The 14,824-nt window shown below is 42.3% G+C and overlaps 1 protein-coding gene across 1 annotated transcript in view; it reads left to right on the top strand.

The window, feature by feature from the left end:
* Positions 1–244: 244 nt before the first annotated feature.
* Dzank1 (double zinc ribbon and ankyrin repeat domains 1) overlaps positions 245–14,824 on the top strand; it is a 52,321-nt gene continuing 37,741 nt past the window's right edge. Inside the window, exons 1-5 of the mRNA NM_001427722.1 lie at positions 245–378; positions 1,912–2,028; positions 4,315–4,468; positions 13,113–13,227; positions 14,459–14,555. Of these exons, the coding sequence (NP_001414651.1) occupies positions 1,920–2,028; positions 4,315–4,468; positions 13,113–13,227; positions 14,459–14,555 (475 nt within the window). The 5' untranslated portion in view covers positions 245–378; positions 1,912–1,919. The remainder of the gene's footprint in view (positions 379–1,911; positions 2,029–4,314; positions 4,469–13,112; positions 13,228–14,458; positions 14,556–14,824) is intronic.

Here is a 14,824-nt window from a genome sequence, read left to right as displayed (position 1 = left end):
GTTGTCCCAAATTTCAGTACCTATCGAACGAGATCCTCTGGCTCCAGTGAGCTGAGTGAGGTCCCCTTCTTCAGTCTCTTCCAGCCGCTGAGAAGGCATATTCTTGGACACCTAAAAGAAAGTGTCGCAGAAGGAGCTGGGGGCGGGTACCAGACGGAGGCTGCAGCCAGAGACAAGGGCAGGGCTGGTTGCTAGGAAGTCGATTTCCTTGCCAATCATCTGCTCGGCTCCTGGTGGGCGGGGCGCGGTCCGCAGCGTCTGTGGTAACGCAAGCTGCTGCGGAGGAGCAGTCGTGAGGCGGTGAGAGTCTAGACACCCGGTTGGCGGCAGTGGACGTGCGTCGGGGGTCCTTATCTCTGTCCTTGAGGCTGGAGGAAGGTGAGGAGAAGGGCACCTCTCACTGGGTTGGGAGGAATCTAGGCGTCTCTGACTGCCTCGCAAGGCCAGGACATGACGCGGGTCTGGGTCTTGGTTTGGGCAGCGAGGAGGTTGGTTCAGGTGAAGGATGCTGGGAGATGCTGGTGGCATGACACCGACACCAGGCTGCAGTGTGGACCTAGCGAATCAGCCATCTCTGTCTCGTGATGGTCCATTGACCACCCCAGATTTCCAAGAGCAGCTAATAGCTAACCGTGAGCACCTCAGTCTCTAACCATCGGTGTTTATTAGAATCTAGTTTTCAGCTATCTTTATTTTAATTGACTCTCAATCGAAGGGAAATGTGAAGGTTGGTAAATCCCTCTACAACCAGCCTCATTTATGAAGGGTCAGATAGCTGTAGTTTTTATGCTTGGCCCTCAATCTGGAACTATCATAAATTCGTCTTTTAAATCTAATTATCCCACTTTCCAGAACAAGATATGTCAAAACGCAAAGATGTTCGCAGCAACATTATCATAATTCCGTCTACCAAACTTAAAAAACAAAACTATAACCTCACCATTGAACAACAAATTGTTAAATGAAAAAATTTAAGTAAGCCAGGCATGGTAGCACATGCCTTTAACCCCAGCGCTTGAGAGGCAAAGGCAGGTGGATCTCTGTGAATTGGAGGCCAGCCTGGTCTACAGATCAAGCTCCATGACAGCCAGGGCATTATATTATTTGTCTTGGAAAAAATGAGGATGCAAAATGTTGATTATAAAAGTAAGATGAATGTGTACATTATAATTGAATAATTGTGTAGCCATAATCATTGAAACAGCAGTGCAAAATGCAAATACTGGATTAAGAGGACTCCTCCCACTTCAGTGAAAAGACCCATAACGTCTCTGTACTGCTATTTACAAAACAGTAGAGCGAATAGGAAACTGTTGGTTTATAGCCATGTCAACTTCCTTTCTATTGCGAACAGATGCTCTGCAGTCTTTGCAGTATATTTCCAAAATACAATACACTGCAGTGGCAAAGGTAAGACTGTGGGGCTTAGAACTTCTTTTAAGATTTGGCTCTAAATAATTCATGCTATGTGCAGAGTTACTCGCTCCCCTTATGTAATGAGTTGCCTTGAAGTCAGGAGAGTGAGTGTGTATGTGTGCCCTTGCTGAAGGCAGTGAAGAGTGAATGATCTCGAGGGAAGTGAGCTCAGAGCATTAGTGGTGGATTCTGCTCTGCCTCATCCATTAACCTGCCCTTTTAAAGCAGCTCCAGTCTCCTATTGAATTTGACTGCTTGCCTTTATGAGATGTAAAGTATTTAGCTGAATATCCAACTCCAGACCTCAAGAGCAAACATACAGCTAAAATGTAAAGATTTCATTCATTAAATGGGGCATTATCTGTAGGTGGCATATCAATGATCTGTTCTTTAGGCTTTACTGGCTTCCTCCATTTAAAATACGTAGCACTCTGTAGTTTTCATGTTCGGGAATAGGTTCATGATGGAATTTTTAAATCTATCTTTTTATATAAGGAGAGAACATGACTGCTGGTTCAGTGTGTGCCCCTCAGATCATACCACTGCGAGTGCCTCAGCCTGGAAAAGCTAACCATGAAATTGATACCAATACTCTTTTGGAAATGAAATCCGGTAGGAATCACATGCATTTTCAATTATTTAAAATAACACCGTCATACTCTGTGTTCATGTGTTACTAATATCTTTGCATGTTTTCTATATTGGGGCTTTAGAAGTTTGCAAATCTTCCATATATTGAAAGTGTTGTTCTTTGGTGATTCGTAGAGTGGCATGTATGTGTTTGTTTATCATGAGATGAGATCTTATGTGACCAAGATCAGCCTTGAATTCAATACATAGCCCAGCTGAACTTGAACTTGCAGCAAACCTCCTGTCTCAGCCAGGAGACAAACAGGTTGCTAGTGGCAACACCCTCTTGACTCACCCGAGTCAAGGTGAGATATCCAGTTGTATTCCCAACCTTTCTCAGGATGCTTATTACTTTGCTGAGATAATAAATTTGACCTACAAAATACAGATTTTTTTTTCTGGTATAAATAGAGATTGAATTCCGGTTTGACAACCTTGCCGGCCTTGGGCCCATTACTCAATTTTTCTGAGTGTCAGTGTCCTCATGCTAAGATGGGACAACCATACTTACCACCAGGAGCACTTGGAGGATTAAATGAGTAACTGTGTACTAGTACCTATCCACTGCTATATTGAGTTGGTTTATCTGGGGCATGCAAGACTTAGCTCATAAAAAACCTCAACTATTAAATCTGTGTAGATGTTTATATATAATCCACCTAAAGACGTTTCATAAATAAGCTATATAAAGTACTTGCATTGAGATGTTTAGATTCCAATTACATAAATATCTACCTAATTCTGATGGTTTAAATGTATAAAACTTGTTTATCTGCACTTATAGAGATATTTCTGGACTGCTTAGTCAAAGATTTTGAAGAATGAACCATATATTGTACCATGCTCTCTTTTATCTGAAAGGCTAATGTGTTTAATAATTTAGACATATGAACTTATAACTCTTAGAAGAAGTAGGGGTATTATTGAAAATTGATGGCATGAATGATAGGGGTCTCTATACTCTAATATTTAAATGTCAAATAAACAGAGTTGCCACAGAGAATAATAACCCAGTGGGCAAAAGAGGTGGTTATGTGAAGCCTCTGATGCCAACCCTGGGGAGGCCAAGATAGGAGAACAGTGACTCTGAGGCCAATCTGTGCTTCCTTATGAGACCCTTCAGGGTCCTCGAAATAGAGATAAAAATGTGTACACATATGGAAAGGAAAGAAGAGAATTTGATTTAACATAATATCTATTATTAGCTTATAACGATGTTAAAAAAAAAATAAGTCTTGGGGCTGGAGAGATGGCTCAGCGGTTAAGAGCATCGACTGATTTTCCAGAGGTCCTGAGTTCAATTCCCAGCAACTACATGGTGGCTCACAACTATCTGTAATGGGATCCGATGCCCTCTTCTGGTGTGTCTGAAGACAGCTACAGTGTAGTATATTCACATATATACAATAAATAAATCTTTTAAAAAATAAATCTTAACTATTACAAAGTAGAGATATTGGATATTAGATATTAGAAACAAAGTAGTAGATAGCACTTATTATTAAATCTGCTTATATGTGTATATAGATGTAAGTAATGTAAATGTCAGTGTAAAGAAGTTTTATAGATAAGACATGAACAAATATTTATATTAAAAGACTTAGAGGGGCTGGAGAGATGGCTCAGTGGTTAAGAGCACTGACTGCTCTTCCAGAGGTCCTGAGTTCAACTCCCAGCAACCACATGGTGGCTCACGACCATCTGTAATGGAATCCAATGCCCTCTTCTGGTGTGTCTGAAGACGACTACTACTGGAAGTTCTGCTCTAAAAAAAAAAAAAAGATGTTCAGAGCTACTGCCATTTCAACTTGGAGATCATTAGTCACTTTCCTTTTCCTACTCCCGTTTTCTTTCTTCAGAATATTTATATTTTTATTTTATATGCATGGGTGTTTTGCCTACATGCATGCTGGTGTACCACATGCCTGGTATCTACTGAGGCCAGAAGAGGACATTGGATTCCTTACTACTAGAGTTACAGACAGTTGTGAGCAACTGTGTGAGCGCTGGAAATCCTTTGTTTCTTATCAAGTTCATTAATCTCTCAGGTACTCAGTTGCCACCAGTAGAATGGGTACAAATCAGGGCCTACTGCATACAGTAATATTAAATGAATAGATGAAGTGAGCTCATTCACACAGAGTACTATGTTAGCACAAATAACAGTCGTCATTCACTTACTGCGTGTGTGTTCTCTTTAACCGACTATAGGTATACAAGGACTTGTCATTTCAGTACTAATTATGGTTTCCTGTTCTGATTTTTCAGACACCCCAGACGTCAACATATATTACACCCTGGATGGCAGCAAACCTGACTTCCTAAAGAAAGTTGGTTCTGGTGAAAATAATACATTTAAATATATAAAACCTATTGCTCTGCCTGATGGAAAAATCCAAGTTAAAGCTGTCGCTGTCTCTAAGTAAGTTAAGAGCATGGTAGGCAAACAAGCATGGTAGCGTCTCACTAATGTAGATATGCAGATGTATAGATATACTAATAGAGATATGCTATAGACAGGCTTCTCTATGTAGCTCTGGTGGTCTTGGAACTTTTTCTATAGACCAGGATGGCATCAAACTTAGAGATCCACCTGCCTCTGCCTCCTGTGTGCTGGGATTAAAGACATGCACTCCCAGCTACATTGTATTCTAAATTTATTCAGTTCTTCTTGGGAGAATCAATGTGTTAGAAGGCCATTAATGACAAAGTTACACCAATTTCAGTATATGTATATATACATTTATATATATACATATGTATACAATATATATATTGCATTTTATTGAGGTGTAAAGTCCATAAATCTTAAGTATATAGCTCAATAAATGTTACCTATATTAATAATATTTTTATTTCAAATTCCACATTGTAATTCCAGGGAAGAAGCGCTTTCTCAAGAGCTTCCTTTTGCTCTAAGGAAGTGCTGTTTTGTGCATGGCTCTTTTATCCCCTGGGATGGGACATCATTCTTTATTTCATTTTCTGTTGATTTAAATGATGTTCAAAGCTCATTTAAACTTGTTCAAAATTCCATTTCAACTTGGAGGCCATTAGCCACTATTTTCCTAAATCTTTTTTTTCCCACTCCCATTTTCTTTCTCAGGAGTTTTTTTATTCATTTATATTTGGGTTTTGTTTTTTGAGACAGGGTTTTTCTGTGTACCTTGGCTCTCCTGGAACTCAGTCTGTAGACCAGGCTGCTCTTGAATTCACAGAGATCTGACTGCCTCCTGAGTGCTGAGACTAAAAGGTGTGCACCACTGTGCCTGGCCTTGATTTATTTTCTTACATTTACTTATTTACTACCCCCCCACCGTGTGTGTGTGTGTGTGTGTGTGTGTGTGTGTGTGTGTGTGTGTGTGTGAAGAACACAGTTGGACAAGAAGGGTAAAGAACTAGGGAACATGCCAGGAAGGGGAGGGTGTTGTCAAAGATTGATGGCCTACACTGGCGATCTAATCCCAGAGTCTACTCACCCTCTGCTTCTTTAAAAGTCTTAGGATCAACAGCATCCTATCTCTCACCAATGTATTTTGTCATGTGTTAGGAGTGATTGTGCAATTTCCCTTCTCTACCACTGACCTATGTAGGAGTCACAAAATATTAAGCCAAGCAGGAACAAAAACTGGAACTATGGGTGGTGGTTTGTGACAAAGTAGTGGCTGTGAACAAGCATCTGCTCACCCCAGATGGGGAACAAAACACAGACCAAAGTAAAGCTGCTACCAAACTTGACGAAACAGTAGGATTTATGGGGTTACCCCCAAGAATATGAGTGTGTATTCGGGGAGTTCTTAAAACAACAGAAATGACTCAAAGACAGCTGAACTACCCAATGCTCACCCCAGCATGGGTTCCAGACCACAAAAGTTGGATCCCTGCATCCTACTTTAAGACCAAACTTGCAAGTATCTTGACATGGCAGAGAAAGAAAGTGTCTCTTCCAGGCAGCTCTGCTGGCCTCTGCCTCTTCCAAGTGGTTTAGCTGGTTTGCGCCCTCTTTTGAGCAGCTTTGCTCATCTGAGAGCATCCCTCCCCAGTCCTTACTTCGTATGTAAACTTGGGGAAGGCGGGACTAGACCTAGTAAATCTAGTTGGTTTGGGGGACTTCTGAAGCCACTGAGTTGTTTACTCTCCTGAGTTTATCAGCTCCATGCAGGATGAATGTTTCGACTCCCTTTAATACCCTAAGTCTCAATAAACCTCCCTCCAAGGTAGAATGTGTCATCTGGAAAGAACTTGCTACAACAGAATTCCAGTGTGAGCTTTCAGAGCAAGTGAATACTTCAGGGGCTCAGATTCCTCTGAGAATAATTATTTTCTTCAGTAGACTCGTGAAGGACCCCAAGTTTTCCAAAAGGGTTGGTAAAACAAGGAGGGCACCATGCAAGCTTGCTGTGTAGGGACCCTGTTCAGGAGGCAGTGCAGTGAAGAGACCTGAATGCCACATCCACAGGCAGCAAAGGCAGGGAGAGCCTGGGAGAAGTAGCTGAACCTGTAGAAAGAATATAGAACTTGGGAACTGTACTCGCTACATTGTATTGCTATGACCCAAATACCTGAAGACCAATGAAAAGGAAAGGCTTATTTTGAATCATAATTTCAGAGGTGTTAACCCATCAGGGTGGAAAATGAGTAGAAGAGAGACAGTCATATTATGGCTACCAGAAAGGGAAAAAAAAAAAGAATATGGGAATATAGGAAGAAAAGAATATGTGGCTACAGGAAAGGGTCAGGGCAAGCTGTAGTCTCTATGGATGTGCCTTCTGGTGACCTGCTTCCCCCAGAGGTCTCTCCTGCTTTTCACTATGTCCAATAGTACCATCATATGGATTTGTCCAGGGATAATCTACCAATTAAGTCAAGACACAGCACACAGACATCCCCCGAGTGTGCCTTACTAATCCTTTAGGCCTGTCTCAATCCAATTGAGTTGACAAGATTATCACCACAGAGATTTGAAGATTTTAATCCTACTTAATCATTAATAAACAGTCAGTGTGACCTTGTTCAGGTGGCCTTCTGACTTTCATTTTCCTTATGTTAGTCCTCATTTCTGAGGCTACTAGAATTTCAGATCTGACTCAAGTCTTAGAATTCAGGAGTTTGTGCTAGGTGAATAAAATGTGAGTTAATTCTTTTATGTTCCTAAAGTCAAGGTTCTCTGGGCATAATTCCTCTCCCATGATATATATGGTAATGTCAGAAAATCTTTTGGGGGACTGGGAAGATGGCTCAGTGGGTTAAGTGCCAGCTATGCCCACTTAAAAGCCAGACAAGTACCTGTATCCCTGGCTGTATATGGCAGCAGACACAGGCAGATCTCTGCAGTCACTGACCAGCCAGCATAGCCGAATAGGTGAGCCCTGGGTTCAGTGAGTGACTCCTCTTAAAGAAAAGAAAGTGGAGGCCAGACTTAGTGGTTAATGCCTTTAATCCTAGCAGTTGGAAGGCAAAGGCAGGTGGGTCTCTAAGTTTGGGGCCAGCCAAACTTAGAAGTAAGTTCTATGACAGACAGGGCTCCACAGAGAAACCTTGTCTTAAAAAGCAAACAAACAAATCAATGAGAGGGAGGGAGGGAGAGAAAGAGAAAGAGGGAGGGAAGAAGAGAGAGAGAGAGAGAGAGAGAGAGAGAGAGAGAGAGAGAGAGAGAGAGCGCACTCTGGGGAAGATGGCCCAATGGATAAAAATGCTTGTGGCACAAGCATGATGATTGAGTTTGGTTTCCAGAATCCATGTCAAAATCTGAGTGCCATTTAATAACCTGTAATCCCAGTACTCCTTCCTACAATGGGATGGCAGGGAATGATAGGTGAATTGGCCAGAGGCTTCCAGGCCAAGTAGGCTGGGGTACATATCTCAGAAATCACAGGGCCACCCCTCCCTCAGAATAAGATGGGAGGAGAGAACCAACTTCAGAAACTTGTGCTCTGACCTCTTCATGCATGCTGTGGTCCATTGTCTCCTACTTCCTATGTTGCACGCACTTATGCACACACAGTAAATAAAATGAACAAAATGGAGAGTGATAAAGGAAGACACCTGACCCCATCTATAGCTTCCACACACGCACACTCGTGCATGTAACTCATATCCACACAGATACACACGTAAGCATGTACATACACTGTGTGCACATATGCAAAGAAAAATTTGGGTGCCACTATGAGTCTTATTTGCTACTAGCATCTAGTGTTTAATGGGTAGACTTGCAGCTGGTCACTTTATAATGCAGAGGACAGCCCCTGTGAAAAAGAGTTATCTAGCCCCAAATTTTAATAGTTTTCAACTAAGAAGACTCAACCCAAACCAAATTGTGAATTCCCAGTGACCCAGCTTTGTAATTTCCCTGTAGTCATACAGAAGATTCTGTTTTGTAATGCTGAAGTTTGAACCCAGGACCTTGCCCATTCTTGGAAGACATGTTATAACCTGTGCTACACCCAAGGTCTTTAAGCCTGGTATTTCATGGAAAGGATAGTAGTGGGTTGGCCTTGTGCTGCTTCTGTTCTAATGCCAATATTGGGCCCCCAAGACTGCCTGCCCCAAAGATGAGAGGGTCTGCCCATAGATGCTAAGTGACCCTGTCCCCCAAGTTATTTCTCATGGGTAAATAAAGATGCCAACAGCCAATAGCTGGGCAGAAGAGACAGGTGGGGTTTAGGTTTCAAGGTTTAGGGATTGGAGGAGAACCATAGGAGAAGAAGGTGCAGGAGAAGGAAGGAGAAGGCCCGCTGGGTTAGGTGGGCTATAAAAGCATGGCCCTGAGGGCTGGCCACTTGGAGTTGAGAGCAGCCCAGCTGAAACATAGTAATAGTAAATCATAATAACTTGGGGTTATCAATAGATTCTAATAGTGTGGAGGGGCGGTATCTGCCCAGCTCTTGTGCTGTTTAAGGCTTATTGTAAACATAAAGGCTGTTTATGTCTTTCATCTGGGAACTAAAGGGCGAGGTAGAAACCCCAGGTTAGGATTAAATAATTTCTGTAATAGGATAGTATTTGTGGAGCTAATGGTACCCAGAGATGGCATTTATGCTGGGTATAATTTATGTTGGTACACACATATTTAAGGTTACTAAGCTGAGCCCTAACAGAAGTATATAAGTGTTTCAAATACATCTTAGGCTGTGAGTAAGATTTATAACTCTATTCTCAAACCTAATTCTTTTGGGGGCAGCTGCCTATGATGCAGTTTAAGCTGACCTTGGGGCTATTCTGGGCTAAATAGATTCTGTGGGCAAATGCCTTACCTGGGTCTCCAAGGACAGGGCTGTCTGTGGTAGAGAGATAACAGGGTCCTTAAAGGATTGGAACAAGTAGCTGAGAACCAGTGTGACCTCAGTGTGAGTCTGAAGGCCCCTTCAGGAGCCTTAGAGACTGTGCTAAGGACAGCTGAGGTGAATGACGTAGTTCATGGATAGATCATCTTACAGTGGTCAGACAGAAGCTGCAGCTTTGCTTTCATGTTTAAGTGATGTGAGTCCCTCCAGGCACCAAACACAGAAGTAGTCACTGAACATAGAAAGCCAAGTGTGTTGTTATGTTTTTAACACCGCAGTTCAGATATTGTTATTTAGATGAAGTTCATACTTATGAGATTTTTACCTTCTAAAATACAGCTTAAAACCTCTATATTGTGTTAAGTATTTCTCAACTATATTAGAATTAATGTTTTATATTTTTGATTTTACCTAAAGAATTTTAAGACTTTGGGGACATTTATTTGCCTAGAGTTTCAAAGACTTTATCAATTTTTTAGAAATATATGGAATCTGAGAAATTACTGAAGCACAAGTAAAATACATCAGAGATCAATCTAAAAGTCAACAAGAACAAGGCAGGCAAAGAATTCAAAGAAAGTGGGTGATTGATGTTCAGAAGTGGTGAGTGCCAGGCAGATTAGCCTGAGTCATGGCTGGGAGTGATCCACAATGCTCAGGCATGTAAACAGTAGGAAGCTATGTTCCACCGTGAGTTTTCAGAGCATGTAAGTCATAGTGGCATTTAAAGCATCCCACAGATACTCAAGACTGATAGTGATATGACAGAGGGTCTCCCAGCCCCAACGTCTGCTTCTCCCTTCTAAGAGAATGGCCCCTGTCAATTTTAACTATGTACATGGTTGCCTAATAGGCACTTCCTAATCTCCCTTAAAGATAGGTCCGAGTATATCACCAGGCCGTGGCTCATGTAGAAGTGACATGAGAAACTTCCAGGCTGTCTTTAAAGGGAGACAGTGGGCTCTGCTTTCCAGTGTCTGGAATGTGGATGTCAACCATGTTGGAGCACGAGAACAAGTGCTATGTGCTAGGAATGGTGGAACAAGGACATGGAAAGTTGACCCTATGACACCTGTATTACTTTTCTTAGTGCCATGATGAAAATACCTGACAAAAGCAACAGAGGAAGCAAGGGTTTATTTTGGCTCACAATTTGAGGGTATGGTCCATCAGAGAAGGGAATCCATGGCAACAGGATCATGAGACAGCAGTTCACATTGCATCTGCAATCAGGAAGCATGGTGGTAGGGGGTTGGGAATGCAGGAGCTCACCACATGTTTCTTTATTGACGTGCAGTACCCCAGCCCACATCCAGGGCGAATCTACCTATCTCAACCCAATCTAGAAATCTCACAGAATGCCCAGGGCTTGTTTCTGATATGAGTCTAGATCCTACCAGCAGTCAGCATTACAGCACCTCTATGCCATCTGTCTTAGTGTTCTAGTGCTAAGAAGAGACACCATGACCATGGCAGCTCTTATCAAAGAAAGCATTTAATTGGGGTCTTGCTTACAGCTTTAGAGGTTTGGTCCACTATCATGGCGGGAAGCATGCAGGCAGACACTGGCACAGTAGCTCAGAACTATATCCTTATCCATAAACAGAGACTCTGGGCTTGGCATGGGCTTTTGAACCCTCAAGGCCCATCCCCCAGTGATACTCTCCCTCTAACAAGGCCACACCACCTAATCTTTTAAGTTGAGCCACTCCCCAGTGGCCAAATCTGTGAGCCTATGGCTACTTTCATTGGTCACTTCTGGTTTGTTCTTTTGGGTGTTTGTTTGTTTGTTGTTTTCTGGGACAGTTGTTGTTTTCTGTGTAGCCCCTGGCTGTGCCCTTGGTCACTTTGCAGACCAGGCCGGCCTTGAACTCACATAAATCAGCATGTCTCTGCTTCCCAAGTACTGGGACTAAAAGTGTGAATCACCACTTCTAGTATTTCTTTTTCTTCAGTCATTAATTTGGTTCTAGTTGTAGTAGCCAACCCAGATCCTAAGACACAAGGAGCATCTCAAGTAAGTATCTACAGAGAGTAAAACCAACTGCAATCAAGTGGTCAACAAGTTGACGATATCCAGTGCCATTGATATGCTGAGAAATCAGAACCCTTACATAATGTCCTTAGGACATTATGTGAAGATTAGTTTTGTGTGTGTGTGTGTGTGTGTGTGTGTGTGTGTGTGTATGTGTGTACGTGCCCACGCACTCGTGCGTGCGCATGTATGTGTTAACTCTCCGTCATATCGATCTTTGGCGAGTCTGTAGGGGGTATTTTCTTTACCACTGATTGTGTGAGGGCCCAGCTCACCTTCCTGGGTTGTATAAGGGTAGGTGAGCATGCCATGGGAAGCAAGCCAGTAAACAGCACTCCTTCAGTCTTCTTCAGCTCCTGCCTCCAGGTTGCTGCCTTTAGCTCCTGCCCTAAATTCCCTCAATGGTGGGCATAAACTATCAGCCAAATAAGCCTGTTCCTCCCCCAAGTTGTTTTGGTCTTGGAGTTTTATCCCAACAGGAGAGAACCAAAGTAGGACAGCAACAGCACCCAAATCCATGGCGCTGAATGCTGGAGGTCCAAGGATTACAAGTGCTGGGTATACACCCACACAAACCTTGTATTCATCCATGTTATTAAAATGACAATAATAGAAATAAATGCTACTTTATTTTTTAAAGGGAACTCAAGAACAAGGTCATTGAACATTTTAAATATAAATACTTAATTACATTTTAGATACAAATAGCATGTATTTCATGATCAATGTCAGGTAAATAGAAAAAGACCAGAAATAATTATAAGGAAGATACTTCATATCAGGTCCATTTTAAAAACAGCTATGGTCCTTTCAGAAAATCACTTTAACCTTTTTATTAGAGATTTCTGCTAGCCTTTTATTAATAAGCTATCAATTGTCTGTGCCCTTGGAGTGTTGATTGTGTTGTATTTTTATTTTATTTTATGTTTTATTTTTATTTTACATGTTAAGAGAGTTTTACCTACTTGTTTACCACATGCATACAGTGCCCTTAAAGGCCAGAGAAGGGCATCAGATACCCTGAAGCTGGGATTGCAGACAGCTGTAAGCCACCATATGGATGGGTGGAATTTAATTCAGGTCCTTTGGAGGAGCAGCCAATGCTGTTACCCACTGAGCCTTCTTTCCAGTCCCTGTTGCATTTATTTTTATCGTTGGATTATAGGAGAGCTTCTCCACGCCATATAGGACCAACAGAAGGGGAAAGCAGAGGGGCTGTACATGTCTCCTGGAAATCGTTTTTGGGGCAAGGGCTTGCTATATAGCACTGGCTAGTCTTGAGCTTGGAGGGATCTTCTTACCCTAGCTTTCTGATGCTGAGATTACAGATATGTACCTCTATGCCTGGATTTCCAGGAATATTCTTGAAGATCCAGAGCAGCTCTAAGTGGGGATATCAAAAATGCAACCACTTCTGTGGGTTTGAGCTCCTTGGAGCTGAAGCACTACACTGAGCATTCAGGCCACTGCAAGGAGCCAGGATAGATGAGGAGGACTGCACACTGGCCTGGGCTCTGTGAACACCACTGGGTAGGAGCAGGCTCTAGAATACCATAGCCACTGCTGAAGGCTGGCATTACCCCAACCTCTCACCCCCTAAGTCTCCTTAGCTGGAAGTATATCTTAACCTTTCCAACTTAAAATGTAACAAATTTAGTGGCCACATTAAGGAGCTTTAGCCTCATAACAGGTAGCCACCTGAATGTTTGTAGATTATACTCTTTCCTTTTTGATACGATTTTCAGAGACTGCAGACAGAGTGGGATTGTGACAAAGGTGTTTCAGGTGGACTATGAACCACCGAAGATGGTGTCTTCTGAGGACCATGGAGAAGATGCTCTCAAGGGGTTTTCAAAGCAGGCAAGTAATGAAGCCTCTGAGTCTTTAGGTTGTTACTATATTGTCATCCTTTCTTGCGCAGTGGGTACATCTTCCCTTTCACTACAGCACTTCTACTCATAGTCAGATCTTCATGATTAAGTATTAGCCATTGTGAAGAGTCTTCACGATGCCCAGACTTGGTCAAACCTTCTTCTAAGACCAAAATTCTGACACAGCACGGTCACTGCCTGTGTTCAAGTGTCTGAAGTGACTATCTGTGATCGAGACCATTATGCTGCCACCCAAGAATCAGTTTCTGTGTCCACCCAGCTTGTGTGTTTTGTTTGTGAACTCTGCATAAACCTCAGATAAATAAGCTGTTTGCATCTTCTCTATCCCTGCATTTTGTCTTCTGTGGGGAAAAGTGATCTGAGCATGTGCGTTCTTGTCAGCCTTTTCCATTTATAAGTTCCGAGATAAGAGTAAGCAAGCCTACCATACTTTTTAGCATAGCGTAGGGCAGGCAAGAGAGGGCAATGAGTATATATTTGGGGAATGGACCATTGCAGTGCGTATTGACTTCTATTAAGACTTCACCCCACAAAGCCTGCAAATCTGCACTTCTTTGCACAGTTAATCTGATACCCAGGAAGGATGTTTGAAACATTAGTCCTGAGTTGCTGGCACCAGTGATCCAGGTAGTAGGGTCAGAGAGTGGGCAACCAACCAAGAGGTCTCAGTCAGTGGGTACTTGTTGAGAGTGACAGAGGTTTGTGGGGGTTCAGAGTACATGAGGGGCAGACTTGTAGTGTGGTTCTCACAGTAATGATCAGTGGGCCATCACAGACTCTAGTCTGAGTCACAAAGGGCAGAGTCCACAAAAAGAAGACCAAGGAGATGAGTGTTTGGAGCACTATCTGGGCAGGTAGTGAGCGTAAGGCTTGTCGTCTTGGTCTGACCCCACCCTATTTTCCCCCTCTGACTCTTTTTTTTCTCTTCTGACATTACTGTCTCTGATAATGGCACTATCCATGTGCTGTCCTGTCTCCTGCCTTGGCTGCCTGACCTGGTAACCAACCAGATGCTGACTCAGCAAATAATTCAGACACAAAGCCATGGGTTTATAAAGGAAACAGATATTGCTTTATAAAAACTGCTATAATCCCTTTCAAGTAAGAAGTGTTCACCATGATATTGTCTCTGCCATGACTTCTAAGTTTCATACTCTAAATGTATATAATCAAATAACATGTAATCTCTTCATTCCTAGGAATTAAAAAATGGGTTTGTCGGACCAAAATTAAGGAAGAAGTATAAGAATGCTGAAAATAAATCAACTTGGAACGTTAACCTTAGACGGCTTGCAGGTACGGTGAGGCAGAAGGAAGCCCACTAAGCTAGCTTCCTGCTTGTTCACTGCATGCTTTCTGTTCCCTGTGTTGAAATAAGAAAGCCAGGAAGGCACACTACAATCTGTTTTATTATTTTATTCTAGCTAACAGAGCAAGACTGTGAGAGATAAGCAGACTGATAAATTTGATTTATTGAATAATTATATTGAAGGAACCATGGGATGCCTCACCAAAGAAAGAAAAAAAAAACCCACTGGGTTCAGGAATGGGTGGTGTTGGGGTAA

Source organism: Rattus norvegicus, chromosome 3 (assembly GCF_036323735.1).
Source record: "Rattus norvegicus strain BN/NHsdMcwi chromosome 3, GRCr8, whole genome shotgun sequence".
Classification (NCBI taxonomy): domain Eukaryota; kingdom Metazoa; phylum Chordata; class Mammalia; order Rodentia; family Muridae; genus Rattus; species Rattus norvegicus.
This window is presented reverse-complemented; position numbering and strand designations above follow the sequence as displayed.